General features: G+C 39.5%; 1 protein-coding gene and 1 pseudogene across 3 annotated transcripts; one reads left to right on the forward strand and one right to left on the reverse strand.

Moving 5' to 3' along the window:
* The first annotated feature begins 141 nt into the window (after window positions 1–141).
* Window positions 142–8,337, forward strand: LOC111310328 (zinc finger CCCH domain-containing protein 48-like; annotated as a pseudogene). The gene is made up of 7 exons (XR_016345133.1): window positions 142–777; window positions 875–970; window positions 1,463–1,552; window positions 2,165–2,322; window positions 2,484–2,601; window positions 7,232–7,291; window positions 7,951–8,337. The product of XR_016345133.1 is annotated as a zinc finger CCCH domain-containing protein 48-like (transcript).
* A 913-nt stretch (window positions 8,338–9,250) lies between these two features.
* On the reverse strand, window positions 9,251–12,734 carry LOC111310338 (sorbitol dehydrogenase-like). 2 transcript variants are annotated; one of them, XM_089765760.1, is made up of 7 exons: window positions 12,644–12,734; window positions 12,374–12,520; window positions 12,134–12,201; window positions 11,570–11,806; window positions 10,296–10,715; window positions 10,014–10,207; window positions 9,251–9,762 (listed from the first exon to the last, which is right to left on the reverse strand). In XM_089765760.1, the coding sequence occupies exons 3-7, from the start codon at window positions 12,176–12,178 to the stop codon at window positions 9,570–9,572; spliced, it is 1,089 nt and encodes a 362-aa protein (XP_089621886.1). In that variant the 5' UTR covers window positions 12,179–12,201; window positions 12,374–12,520; window positions 12,644–12,734; the 3' UTR covers window positions 9,251–9,569. The 2 variants fall into 2 exon arrangements, with proteins under 2 accessions (XP_089621886.1, XP_089621885.1); XM_089765759.1 differs by lacking the exon at window positions 12,644–12,734 and having other exon boundaries at window positions 9,398–9,762; window positions 12,374–12,614.
* Between the last annotated feature and the right edge of the window lie 1,182 nt (window positions 12,735–13,916).

Consider the following 13,916-nt stretch of genomic DNA (forward strand, 5'->3'; position numbering starts at 1 on the left):
TAATGAGAAATTAAAAAATGATAAAATTCTTTAAAAAAAAAATGAAAATGAGAAGAATAGATTAACAGGTAATCATTAAAAAATATATGATAAATAAAATTATTTTATAAAGATATTTACTCCCATCTCCGCCTCTCTCCCACCGGGCAACAACAAAACCAAACTTCCCACCACTCCTACTTCTTCCCCCAAGCACGTTCTCTTTTCTTTTTGTGGTTTCCCTCCCAATTGCTGCAGCACCAAAGAAAGGGAAAAAGACTGACTTCTTTCGAGTTAGGGTTTCAGCGATCTCTTTCATTTTCAGATTCTCTCCGACCAAAATAGGCGATTATGGATTTATACGGCATCAACGGGCGCGTCTTCAACCGACACGTAGGTCCATCAGCTGCCCCAAGCGACTCCTCCAAACACCAGAAAGTTTGTTACCATTGGCGGGCCGGTAAATGCACCCGTTTCCCATGCCCTTTCTTGCACAGCGAACTGCCTCCTGCTTAGGGCTCCACCGCCGTCAGCGCTAACGTATCCGATGCCCCCAAACGTTTCGCCGATGATTCTGGATTATTGGTTCCGGCCTCAAGACGAGGTCCCAACTTCAATAATAATCATAATAATAGTTGGGGAAGAATGGGGGCTAAGAAGGTGGTTAGAAAAACGGAGAAAGTATGTAATTATTGGGTACAAGGGAACTGTAATTAGGGTGATGAGTGTAGGTTTTTACATTCTCGGAGTTTAGGGGAGGGTTTTACCATGTCGAGTCACCTTGATGGGCACCAAAAAGTAAGTGTCTTGACTTTTTTTTTTTTTTTTTGTATGTGGTGTTAATTCGTGGGTGAATGCGATTCTGATGATGCTGACGGTGTTGTTTCGTGGACAGGTTGTTAGTGGAATTGCGTTGCCAGCAGGTTTGGATAAGCTTTATACGGGAAGTAAAGATGAGACTGTGAGGGCTTGGGATACAAATTCTGGTCAGGTTGTGCTTAACTTTATTTCTTTCCTTTTTTTTTTTTTGGAGTTTTAATTTAGTTTTAGTTTCTGGGAAATTAAAAAAGGGAATTATTATATGCGTCAGAACTTGATTCAGCACTGTTCTTCCATCGATTTCAAGAACAGAAATCTCCACAAAACTGTTATGAAACTTTTGTTATACTGTCCTGTATGATCAAATTATTAAAGAAAAAGATGGCAAGAGGCAATTGCTTGGTAAAAGAGTCTGTTTGCACAATAAGATAACTTAAAGGTTGCTACTTATGTTTCTACGGAATCACTAAATTGCTAAACATCCATGGGATCATGCAGATCGCCTACTAATTTATTATGAAGTGAAAGTAAAAGGAGTGTCACTTATAGATGGAAATTACTTCCCGTAGTCTTTATGTGCTAGTATTTTTCAGCAATTATCATTTAGGTAGATCCTCTTAATTATTATGTTTTTGTCTGATGTTCTTTGTGGCATTTTATGTAGTGTATGGGTGTGATTAATCTGGGTGGTGAAGTGGGTTGCATGATCAGTGAAGGTCCTTGGCTGTGTGTTGGCATACCAAATGTTGTCAAGGTAAGATTTGAGGCAAATTCTCTACCAGTTGTTCTTCTTTATTTTATTGTTATTTCATTTCAACTTAGAAGAATGATTATTTACCTGTTCCGGGCTCAACAACGATCATATTTCAGGCATGGAACACCCAAACTAACCAAGAGTTCAGTCTTAGTGGACATGTTGGGCAAGTTTATGATATAGTTATGGGTAATGATTTGCACTACTCTGGTACACAGATAATATTCTAAATATTAGTGTATTGTTCTCATTTTCTTTATTTCATTTGAAATTCCATGTTCACAGAGTATGGTCACTTACCTTTAATCATCATGTTTTCTGTTATCTTTTCTGCCATGTTATTGTGCCACAATAATTAATGAAATTAAGGCATGTTCTTTTTGGTGGTGTGACATTCATTGTCTCATAAAGTTGCCACTGACCTTGAAAGAAATGTAATAGATGAGACGAGATTTTCTAAAAGAGCCCTAGATTTTTGAGGAGTCAAAATTGAAATTTCCGATGGATGAGTCCCACTCTGGGAATGCACTTATGTCACATTTCACAGACTACCATCTCTCTTCTCCAGCACTCAATTCCTGATTCTCAGGAAACAATATCTGTTTTCTGCAGGATGGAACTATATTGGCATGGAAATTTAACGCCATCACCAACAGCTTTGAACTAGCAGTGTCACTTAAAGGTCATACACTTGCAGTTGTGTCATTAGTTGTTGGAGCTAATAAACTATACTCTGGTTTGATTGACCATTCTACGACCATTCTATAAAGGTAAGGTAGTTTTAGTCATCCAAGTATTTGATATCGCTGATTGAGAAACTTTGCAGTTTCAAACCACCATTAATGGTATGTTTTGCTGTTATTCCCTTATTTTCTTTTTTCTTTCTTAAAAGATTATCATTTGTCCTAACATATTGGTTGTTTTCTTCCAGGTCTAGAGTTTGGAAACTTTGCAGTGTCTACAGACAGAGCACACTAATTGTCACGGACCACACCTTCCTTATACCAAAACCACACGTCTGTGTAGCACCAAGACTACTCATCGTTGAGGTCAGGCTTTCGTGAGTCCATTTCTTCATGGACAATTCAATATCGATCCTTCAAGTCTCATACACATGAGCCTTTTCTTGGCTCTGACCCCTTAAGGTCTCTCACCACATTCTCAAACTCAATAGGGAGGAACCCAACTCCCTTTGTATCATCAGCTCGCAAGTCTTAGGGTGGCCCTGAGCACCCATCCATGCCTGCAAGCACCAAGGTCCTGAGCATTGACCCTCCTTGAATTCACATAGGGGTGTGCAGCCCCGGTTCTCTTGATTGTATCCCCATCTAGCATGGTGAGAACCCAACCCCATGCTTGCACGGACATACACAAGCTCTTGTGCCTGGAACTCGAAGGCACAACACGAATGTTGGTCAGCAGCCAGCCCAGAGCCACACTAGGCTCATCTCGTTCCCTGAAACTTCTACCTTAGGGTCTCGGCCCTTAACCTCACTTTAGGCTACCCACACGCTTGATGAACAACCAACATCATGGCCATCCCACATCAAGGGACTTGGGTGTGCTACCCTAGCCGCAGTACACCTCTATTGAATGGCCACAAGGGTATAGTAGTGTGCATGTTTGCTAGGCTGCTCATCCCTCAGGCTTGATGGTGCCCCTCCTACACAAATGCCATCTCATGATCCTTGGTTATTTATCGATTAGGTTCAAGGAGGGGAAATTGAAAGGCATAGTGAACACTATCATTTAACTTCGTGGTTTAATGCAAAGGTGCGATATGAGACCCGCCGACCCTAATCGTCCTCAGGTTTACCATGACTTGAAGAGACATCGTGCCACACTCGTGACTTGACAATGCCTGCCTAGTTAGACACCACATAATGCCTACGAGTTGCTAACTTTAGACTAGTAAGGCCCCACCTACTTGCTAGCCAAGGGGGTGGTGGAAAGTTGACACTAGACATCCCCTTATAAAAAGCATAAGAGGCTTCTCAGCTATGCTACTAGGAACCGTAAGAATATCTAAAATGGGAACACTTTTCTTCCTAGCCATCTTAGGGCTCTCTTCATCCAGCTCAGGGCCTAGTGACCTGATTCTTGGCCACAAGGATTGTAAGATTCTGTTTGATGCTCCTCCAACCCACTCAAGGGTGCTCATAAATGGCTTTGACTGATAGCACCCGATTGGCTACCAGACTTCAGGGTGCCTGCACATTGGCCCGCACTTGTTTGCACATCATAGGGCTAGGGCTCACATTGCCCGCGCACTGCTTTAGGACCATTGTCTCAATCACAAGGCCTCCTCGTCCACTGCTCAGCTTAGTGTCAATCATGGTAGGACCAAGGCACACCAAGGCTTAACCACGACATTCTCTCCCACTTACTATGTCGATGCCTTTATTGACGCCAAGACCACACTCAACTCTTGTTGCACACAATAGACATTTTCTCATATGTCCCTCACTTGTGCCTTCAAGGATTGGGTCGAGATCCCGTCACATGAGGCACCGCGCACAATACTCGTCCATTGTTGATATAGAGATGTCTCATCCCAGCTCCACTGCACCTCTGTGCTACTTCCACATCTGACCATCTTGACTCAATCTGTTACCCATATGTGCCGTTGCACTTATTCAATTCATGATCACAAAGTTGCAACCTTGAGGTACCTTTGTCAATTATGACCTTTAGTCGAATGAATGGCCACCTGCTTTGCGACACATTGTTGCACCTCGTCGTATGTGAGCCATCACACCAATCGCTTGCTTGTGGCACTGACTCTTTGATGCACCTTTTTGGACATAGTGTTTAGGCCAACCGCACTCATACAGCACCACCCATAATAGACCTTAGCATGGTGGCATTCAAACATTTTGGTCATCTTACAACTTGGGTCCTCTCGGCCCTTCTAAGGGCACCTTTCTAGGTGTGGCCCTTTGGTCAACTGCCCTCGTGGCAGCACCTTTTTGTATGCTATCTTGAACTCAATTCCATACTCAATAAACTCGTAGGCTTCATTGCCTTGGCTCAATTCCACATTCAATCACAATGCTCCCCCACTTTTACTTGAATTCAGCTCGACTTTGCATGCAACCATGCCTTAATGAAGGTTCCACAACTCATCTGCCTTGACTCTGGCATAGCTCGAAGGGCGACTTAAAGCCCACTCAATGCTCAAGGATCCACTAATACATTTTAATCACAATGTCCTCTAATTTGCTCAAATACTAACCCAATTGGACTCAAGGCCATCTCATTGGTGGCATCTACTAAAAAAGGTTCCATATTTGGCTCAATCCCAATTGGCTCACTTCTGCCTTGCTCAAACTCATCGAGCCTGTTGACTAGATTGCACTTGGAATGCCAATACCATGGGCTTTGCTCAACTTAATTGGTCTTCTAACCTACACAACTCATATGGCTTTGTCCATTGGCCAACTCTTGCTTGCTTGTTTCATAAACCTGAACAACATCATGGTTTGCTGACCGCCACAACTTATTAGATCGTCTTTCTTGGCCAGCTCAAACATGGTCCATTGATTGGTACAATCCCGTGGTCCTCTGGCCACAAGAACTCATGGTCTACCGACCATCATCAACTCATGGCTTCAATCCTCAGTGAACTTAAAACTCATATGCTTTTGCAAAGTGGCTCCACGCTTTGACCTTTAATGCTCAGCTTGTACCCCCACTAGGGCACTTGCAGCACATAACAAGTGCACATGTTAGTAACATCATTTTAATATGCATGACTTGTGTGCCTCAGGACAAAACTCATTCTGTTCACAAGGCCTTACTTGACACCATTCCATGGTGTAGCCCTTTCGCATGTTGGTCTCAACATGGTTTTCCCTATCTGAAGGGCAACATTTGGCTGCACAAGCCAACACCTTTCATTAGGTGAGGCTAGAGTCCCATGTCCTTTCACTTGGCATCCAAGATTCTTCTCAAAGGCCTTGCATCTAGGCCAATTTTTCCCATGGATTGTCTCGATGGCTCATTCTCAAGCCCATATAGCCACGATATCACATTGTTGCCTCGATAGCTCTCTTTAAGCTTAGTACCATCTAAATTTATCGTTACCATGCCCACACTTAGGGCTGTTTTTGTCCCATAGCTAAGCCAAACGTGCTCTGATACCTCGTGTCATGGATCGTGCATTCCTTATTCCGAAACCACGTGTCTGTGTGGCATCAAGACTAACTCATAGTCAAGGGCAACTTTCGCAAGTCCACTTCCTCATGGACAATTCGATATCGATTCTTTAAGCGGCATACATGTGAGCCCTTTCTTGGCTCTAACCCCGTAGGGTCTTTCGCCACTTTCCCGAACTCAATAAGGAGGAACCCAACTCCCTTCGTATCATCAACGCACAAGTCTTAGGGTGGCCCTGAGCATCCATCCATATCGCAAGCATCAAGTTCTCGAGCACCGACCTTCCTTGAATTCATATAGGGCCGTGCAACTTTGGTTCTCATGATGGTATCTCTATCTAGCATGGTGAGAACCCAACCCCATGCTAGCACGGACTATACACGAGCTCTCGTGCCTAGAAACTGAAGGCACAACACGAATGCTGGTTAGCAGCCAGCTTAGAGCCACACTAAGCTCATCTCGTTCCCTCGAAACTTCTATCTTATGGCCTCAGTCCTTAGCCTCACTTTAGACTACCTGTGCATGATGAACACCTAACATCATGCCCCTCCCACATACCCCAACCGCAGCATACCTCTATCGAATGGCCACAAGGGTTTAGCAGCGTGCACGCCTGCTAGCTCGTTCATCCTTTAGGCTTGATGGTGCCCTGCCTACACAAACACTATCTCATGATCCTTGGTTACTTATCGATCTGGCTCTAGGAGGGGAAATTGAGGGCCATAGCGAATGCTACCATCTAACCCCATGGTTTAACACAAATGCACGATACCAGGCCCATCGATCATAATCATCCCCGAGTTTACCATGACCTGAGGAGGCACTTTGCCATATTCGTGACCTGACGATGCTTGCCAACCTAGACAATACACGCGCCTAGGAGTAACTAACTTTAGACGAGCAAGGCTACACCGGCCTGCTAGCCAAGGGGGTGGTGGAGAGCTGACACCAAGCGTACCCTATAAAGTGCATAGGAGCTTTCCCAGCTATGCTACTAGGAACTGTTAAGAATGTCTGAAATGGGAACTCTTTTCTTTCCAGCCATCTTAGGGCCCTCTTCAGCCAACTCAGGGTCCAGTGACCTGCCTCTTGGCCACTAGGATTATAAGATTCTGCTTGATGCTCCATCAACCCTCTCGAGGGTGCCTGCACATGGCTTTGATTGACACCACCTAACTGGCTACCAGACTCCATGGCCCTTGCACTCTGGCTCGAACTTGCCTGCGCAACCTGGGCCTAGGGCTCACATTGCCTGCCCACTTTTCTAGGACCACTGTACCGATCACAAGGCCTCGTCTGCTGCTCAGCTTAGGGTCAGTCATGGCAGGACCAAGGCACACCAAAGCCTGACCATGACACTAATGCTTTGATGTCCTTGCTTTGCTGGGAACAATTTCTTGAATCTTGTTCAGTGGACCAAATAATAAAGGTTCATGATATTTTATGGTTATTTTATCATTTTTATTATGTTATTTTTTCTGCCATTAAAAGTAACATTGTTTGGATTTATTTTTTGTGCAGGTGTGGGCAGCCACTGAGAATGGAAACTTGGAAGTAACATACACTCATAATGAAGAACATGTATGTTGTTTCATTGATCAATTATGCATGCTGTATATTGATTTAATGCAATTAGTTGTAAGAAAGAAAGAAATTTGAGGACAGAATGGGAGAAGGAAAAACTGAATGTAAAGGAGAGGAAATCATTAATGGTCTTTTCCTTGTAGTTTATGTTGGTTTTTAGAGGTGGCAGTGACTGAAGAATGGAGGATGAAGCTGTGATGGGTGGTTATTGAAAGTAAACATGATAATTGAGGGAAGAGAATGCTACTTAGCTTTGTTTGGTGTATTAGAGAGAGATTTTCATGTTCTGCATTTGAGTTTTTGAAGTTACCTAATGGGGCAAAGTTTTGGGGGAAAGGCTGGGATGGAGAAGAGGATAGTTGATTTTGAGAGGATTCAGATTGTATCAACTTGCTTGTTCGAGCTGATGCTTTCTGAGTTTAGTTAATTGGTTCCAGCATGTTCTTTGGTGTAAGTTTCTCTTCTATGCAGAAAACTGTAATTTAGAGGCATAGGAAGGAAAAAAAAAAAAAAAAGAAAGAGAAGATGCTAATCCTTCCTGCAGAAGGTTTTTTCTTTTTCTTTTTTTTGGAAGTTTCTCTGAGTGTGAATTCCCTTACAAGGCATTTGGACCTTAAATCAATACCAGTAAGGGCCTTTTTCTCTTCCTTTTCCAGGTACACCTGTGGGTTTTACAAAACAACCGATTTAAACGTCTTGGGGTTTAAGCCTAAGGACTTCAGAGCTATGTTGAGAATGTGGGAATTGAGTCTGCTTTTCATCGCAGGGATAATCTCTAATGTTTTAGTGATCTTAGCCAAAGAGTTGAAGAATATGGATGATAGAAAAACTCTTTCTGGAGTTATATTTCACCATTAAAACTGCCTTAGGAATATTTATTTATTTCAGGTGGCACTTAAGGTGGTGGATGTAGGAAGTTTGCTCTTAATCAAGACAAGTTGTATTTGTGACTTTGACTTCAGCCTAGACAAATTGGATGTAGATTGTAAGATGATTACATGCATGATTAAATTTAATTTGTGTAGTCAGGTCTGGTTCTAAAAGTTTCTTGGATTTGTTATGGTTAAGATAGCTTGATCTTCAATATGCGTGCATCTATTCTAGATATAGATCATCGTTGAAGTTTAGATTTGTTCACTGTAGTGCAAAATGCAAATGGTTTTGAGTTGTTCTGGATGCGTCTGAATGAAAAAGATAATAACAGGGAAGGTGTCGAATATAATGGTGGTTTAACGCACCAAAACAATAAGTTATAATTATTTCGGGAGAGTGGTTCGTTAGAAGTATTAAAGTGCATTGTCAGGTAGATTTTGAAGTAAAAATACTAAGTGTAAATGGTTTCAATTGTCTCTCAGTGTTAATTTTATTTCCTAGGATCTTGTGAAATGCTTACCTGAACCATTGGGGCACTTTCCAGGGCCTGCCTAATCTCAATGGAATGCATGACTCAGAATCCAAGCCTGTGCTGCTGTGTGCATGCAATGACAATTCTGTCCGGCCCAATCATCTGCCCTCGAAAGTGTAAACTGAGACTTTGCTTTTATCTTAGTATTCATATGTTTGTTGATTCACCTTCTCGTGTCCTTTCATGCTGCTTTTGGGAATATCGTTTTTCTTTCCTTACGATTGAAAGCTTTTGGAAAGGCGTAAAATTTTTGCTAAGCGGGAGATTCGTGCCATTGAGGTAGGCCCTGGTGGCCTCTTTTTCGCCGGCGATGGAACTGGTTTTAGAGTGTGGAAGGGGGCAGAACCAATTTCCAAGTCCTGATACGATAGATGAATTTATAACATATTCATCATTATGTATTTTTGGTGTTAATTATTTTATTTTTTTCATTCTTTTTGAGAGGTCTTTTTTAAGTTTTAAGTTCGCGGGAGAAATTAGAGTTAGAGAGAACAATTGTGGGTTCGTTTAGCATCACCGAACCCCTTCACCTTATTGTGTGCCATAATAACTTAATATAAAGAACACTTGAATAACCCACAAAGTGTAGCGGTCTGACGATTCAACATCTTGTTGTCATATGCCAGTCTTTATTGAACAACCCATTACCTCCCCTCCTCATTTTCCACTCTTTGCCGTTGCATATTGCATGCGACAAGTTGCAAAAACATAAAATCCATTACATGTATGGCCAGAGGTTTTAAAGAAGTACATTACATGGATAATTCACTTTCCATATGGCTACTATTTTATTAGAAAACGCATCCGTTGTCTTTCCCAGCCTATATCGCAAACGTTCACATAGCAGTAGTAACATTAATCTTGTCGAAGCTACAGATTAAACATGACCTTAATGGCATTGCCACCACGAGCACTGGTTTCAAAAGCTTCTTCCACCTCTTTCTGGGAAAACCCAAATCTGTGGGTTATGAGGGACTTCACGTCAATCTTACCGCTTGTTAGAAACTCAAGGCACAAAGGCCATGTGTTCCTGTACCGGAAGATTCCAATAACATCGACTTCCCTGCATTTCATGAAAACCATTATTCAATACGAGTGGTGAAGAAGCAGAATGGCAAACATACCTGAAACTGAAATCATAGGGTTTTTTAATCTCTACCCAAGTTCTCTACAATTCATTGTAACACTCTGATACATTTCAGAGTGTTTAGGTTCCAACAAGTTACCATGTCTAGTTCCCAAAAATCAATCACAAGTAAAGCATGCTATGACCAAAATTTCACCATGAGTTAACTAAATCATTAAAATAAGTACCTTGTAGCAGCTGGAGTGAGTGGGACAGTCATGTCGGTATGGCCCATTCCCACAACGCAAACTTTGCCACCAGCACCAGCACGAGTGGCACTCAGAGCTGTTGACATCGTTTTGTTAAAGCCTACACAATCAAAGCTTACATTTGCTCCTGCTCCCATGACTTTACATATTCTTTCAACTTCTTCAGGTACGTCCTGTTTTATCATGAAATTAGAACATTAAACTATCTAAAAGTCAGACAACGGAGTAAAAGATTCTCATGATGTTATATATTTGACAAACCTTAACATAAAATTTGAATGAAATCATGACATTTGAAATAATGATGATTGAAAAGAATTGAGATGAAAAAAATTTCAAGGCATATTTTGCTTGGAAAAAGAAAAAGGGACTTTTAAGGATGTTATGAATCTGCATATTGGTTGAAACTTTAACAACTCCATCAGCACCGAGATCCTTTGCAACCGATAGTCGATTATCATCCATATCTACAATAACAATTCTAGGTGCCCCAAAAGCACGAGCTGCCAGCATTGTAACGAGCCCTATAGGTCCTGCCCCCATGACCAACACATTTGTTTCTGGACCAATATCAGCTCGGCGACAAGCATGAACCCCTACACTCAAGGGCTCACACATAGCCCCTTCTTCCAAGCTCACATTGTCTGGCAGTTTGAAACACAAATCTGCAGGATGCACAACCTACATTGAAAATAAACATACACATTACCATACAGTGCAAAAGATTTGACTCCATCAAATTCATTTCCAATTCTATAAAGAAAAAGCAAAAGAAAGTGAATAATGTGCATACAATATGCAGCTGATGCATGCTTTCTTCGGCATGCTAACTTCTGAATGAGAAATCCATTACATTCTCATCATAGCCCTCCTAACATGATGAGAGAAATAATTGAACATTAGCCAAACCATTAAAACCAACTTGACTGTAGGACAAATTCCCTATGTTTATGCTAGCTTTGAAGATGATAACATAATTTGATTTCTTCTAATTTGATTTCTTCTCTAATGCATAGTACTTTTTCCTCTTTTTTTTTTTTTTTAATATAGTTCTCATTCTCTACACGGTATGAACAGTCTTAGTTTGTTAGTGTTGTGGGATGTCATATTAAGCATGACTTTAGACGTAACAAAATGACATGTAGAACTACAAAAAACATTATATTCAACAGAGACCAAAATAGAAACAACTAAATGAGTTGTTAACCGAGTTAATAACAATGTTAGACACAAGGAGCCCAATTTACGTTAACAGAATTGTATCCTTGAAGGCTTTTGAATCTGAAGATCAAAGACTAGCCATTAATAAACCTCTAAATGAAACTTGAGAATTTTTGGATCAAAGTCCCCTAATAAAATATTGTCACTGTAATAGATATTCAGCACTCTTAGTTTCACACTTTTGATGGTTTGTTTAAAAAGCATAATGTAATGGGTATTGTAGATAGGCATAAAGGATGTCAAACTTTTAGTAGCAAAATGAAGCACCAATAAATAAACTAGAACCCACGCTGAAATGCAGCTTATAGGTTCACCTGATGGGCAAGAGAACCATGAACTGGTGGAGTAGCAAAAAACTTCATTTCAGGACATAGATTGTATCGACCTTCCTTGCAAAGATCACATCGAAAGCAACCGATCCCTGGTTCCAATGCCACACGGTCTCCTGGGACTATATTCTTGACTTCACTTCCAACCTCCTCTATGATCCCAGCGCACTCATGCCCAATCACCATTGGTTCTTTCACCACAAAATCCGCACACCTCAATGTCTAAAAACAAACAAAAATTACAAAAACAAATAGCAAACATAAGAAAAAAATGCAAAAATTTATTCTGTCATTCCTGAATAATTTCACCATTATCCCTTTGATGGCAAAGAAATGACGGTACAAGGGTAGAAAACCAGTTGTCCTAGTTACTGCTGCATATTATAGTTTAGAAAAGGTGGCAAATTTACTTAAGTAAAAAACTTGTAACAAGGCCAAACTTTCTGACTTTAATTAATTTTTTACAGTCCCAGCCAGTCTTAGCACAAATAATATTTGATTAATGCATAGTAGAAGAGCAAGAACTAGCTGCAACAAGGATATATATACCTTGAGATAGTGAACATCACTTCCACAGATACCAACAGCTTTCATCCTAACTCTGACATCATGGGGTCCTTCAATAAATATATACCGAGAACACAAATAGAAGTTTTCAATCAATAAGAAAGAAAATGAGCAAAAGGGTTATCTAAAGCCTTAGTCATAATTCATAAAATCTGAAAATGAAGTTAATTAAAAGAACCCAGCATGCAAACAAGAACTAAATACCAATCATAAATATCATACCAAGAGGAGGGAGCTTGAAAGGTTGAATCTTGAGGGTGTTGAGACCCACAAGCTAAGCAGCCATGTTTTCTCCTTCTTCTTCTCCATTTTTAACTTCTTCATGAGATTTTCCTCCTTTAGCCATTTGGTAGCACTTGCACGCTCAATCTGTTCAGAAAGGACTAGATTTATTTGCTCAAAGTTTTTACTATTTTTAAAAGAATCTCTTTTAAAATTGGATGTGAATAAGAATAAGAGGGGTGGAAGAGAATGCGATGCTAGGAGAGATACCTGGTGTGGATAAAACATTCAGATTCCTTATATGATTGCTTTCAGCGGATCCTTTTTTTTATTAGGAAAGTGGAGTCCAGCACTATCTAATTGGGTTTGAACCGATGAAAGATCATAAGTTTCTGTCTTTCTTTTTACACAAAGTTTTAACTATTTAATAAAAAAAAATTGTTTGAAGGTAAAACAAAAAAGATGGTACCACAAACTAAGAAAAAAAAAGAAAAAAATGTCAAAAAAATAAAGAAAAAAAAAGTTGATTGATTAGAAGTTGATTTATAGTTTGATTGAGCTAAAATTTTATCAATAAATTTATGATTAAGAGTTTTATATTCTAAACGATGAAGATCGAGTTTGAAACTTTCTAAAAATAAATTTATGGTGTATTTATTGAGTCACTTATTTAGTCAAAAATTTTCAATTATCTCTTTAGTAGTTGATTAGTTTTAGTTTTAACTAGAAAAAAACTTAGTATATCTATTATTTGATAGTAGAGATTTTTTTGGTGGTCTGTGATTTTTTTTCTCTACACTGAAAGATTTTTCACATAAATCTTGATGTGTTTTATTTTTTCTACATTATTGATTGTTGATTGTTATCTACTACTGTAGGTTTATTACGATATATTACTTTTTGCATTATTGTGTTTATTGCTTCAGGCTCAATAAGTGGTATTAGACCGAAGGTTTTTTTGAAACATCGATCCAAAAGTAACCCAAGATAAAAGTAAATTTTATTTGAGATCATGAATGATGATACAAGTTTTATACTAAAATTGACAGTATCAAATTATTCAATTTGAAAGCTTATGATAAAAGACCATTTATACTATAAAGATTTATATGAGTTAATATTGGGTGATTCGACTAAACTAACAGATATGAAACATAAAAGCTGAAAGAAATTAGACAAAAAGATGCTTACTATAATAAAAAAATAGGTTAATATCAGCGTGTTTTATCATATAGCATAAGAGATAAATGCTCATACTATTTGAGAAAAATTGACAGCATTGTATGAGAGAAAAATAAGTATGAATAAAATTATGCTTGTTGAAAAGTAAATTATGCTTGTTGAAAAGTTTATAACTTTACAATACAAGGATGGATGATTGATTATAGAGAACTTAAGTGATTTTAAAGATATATTTAATTAGAGCACTACTATAAAACTTAAGATGAATGATGAAATAAAGGCATTGTTTTTTTTAGGTTTATTGTCAGACAACTAGAATACTTCAGTTATGACTATTCTTAATTCAACTTTTAATTACAAG

This window comes from Durio zibethinus, chromosome 9 (assembly GCF_047325235.1).
Source record: "Durio zibethinus cultivar Kanyao isolate XHJ-2024 chromosome 9, ASM4732523v1, whole genome shotgun sequence".
NCBI lineage: Eukaryota > Viridiplantae > Streptophyta > Magnoliopsida > Malvales > Malvaceae > Durio > Durio zibethinus.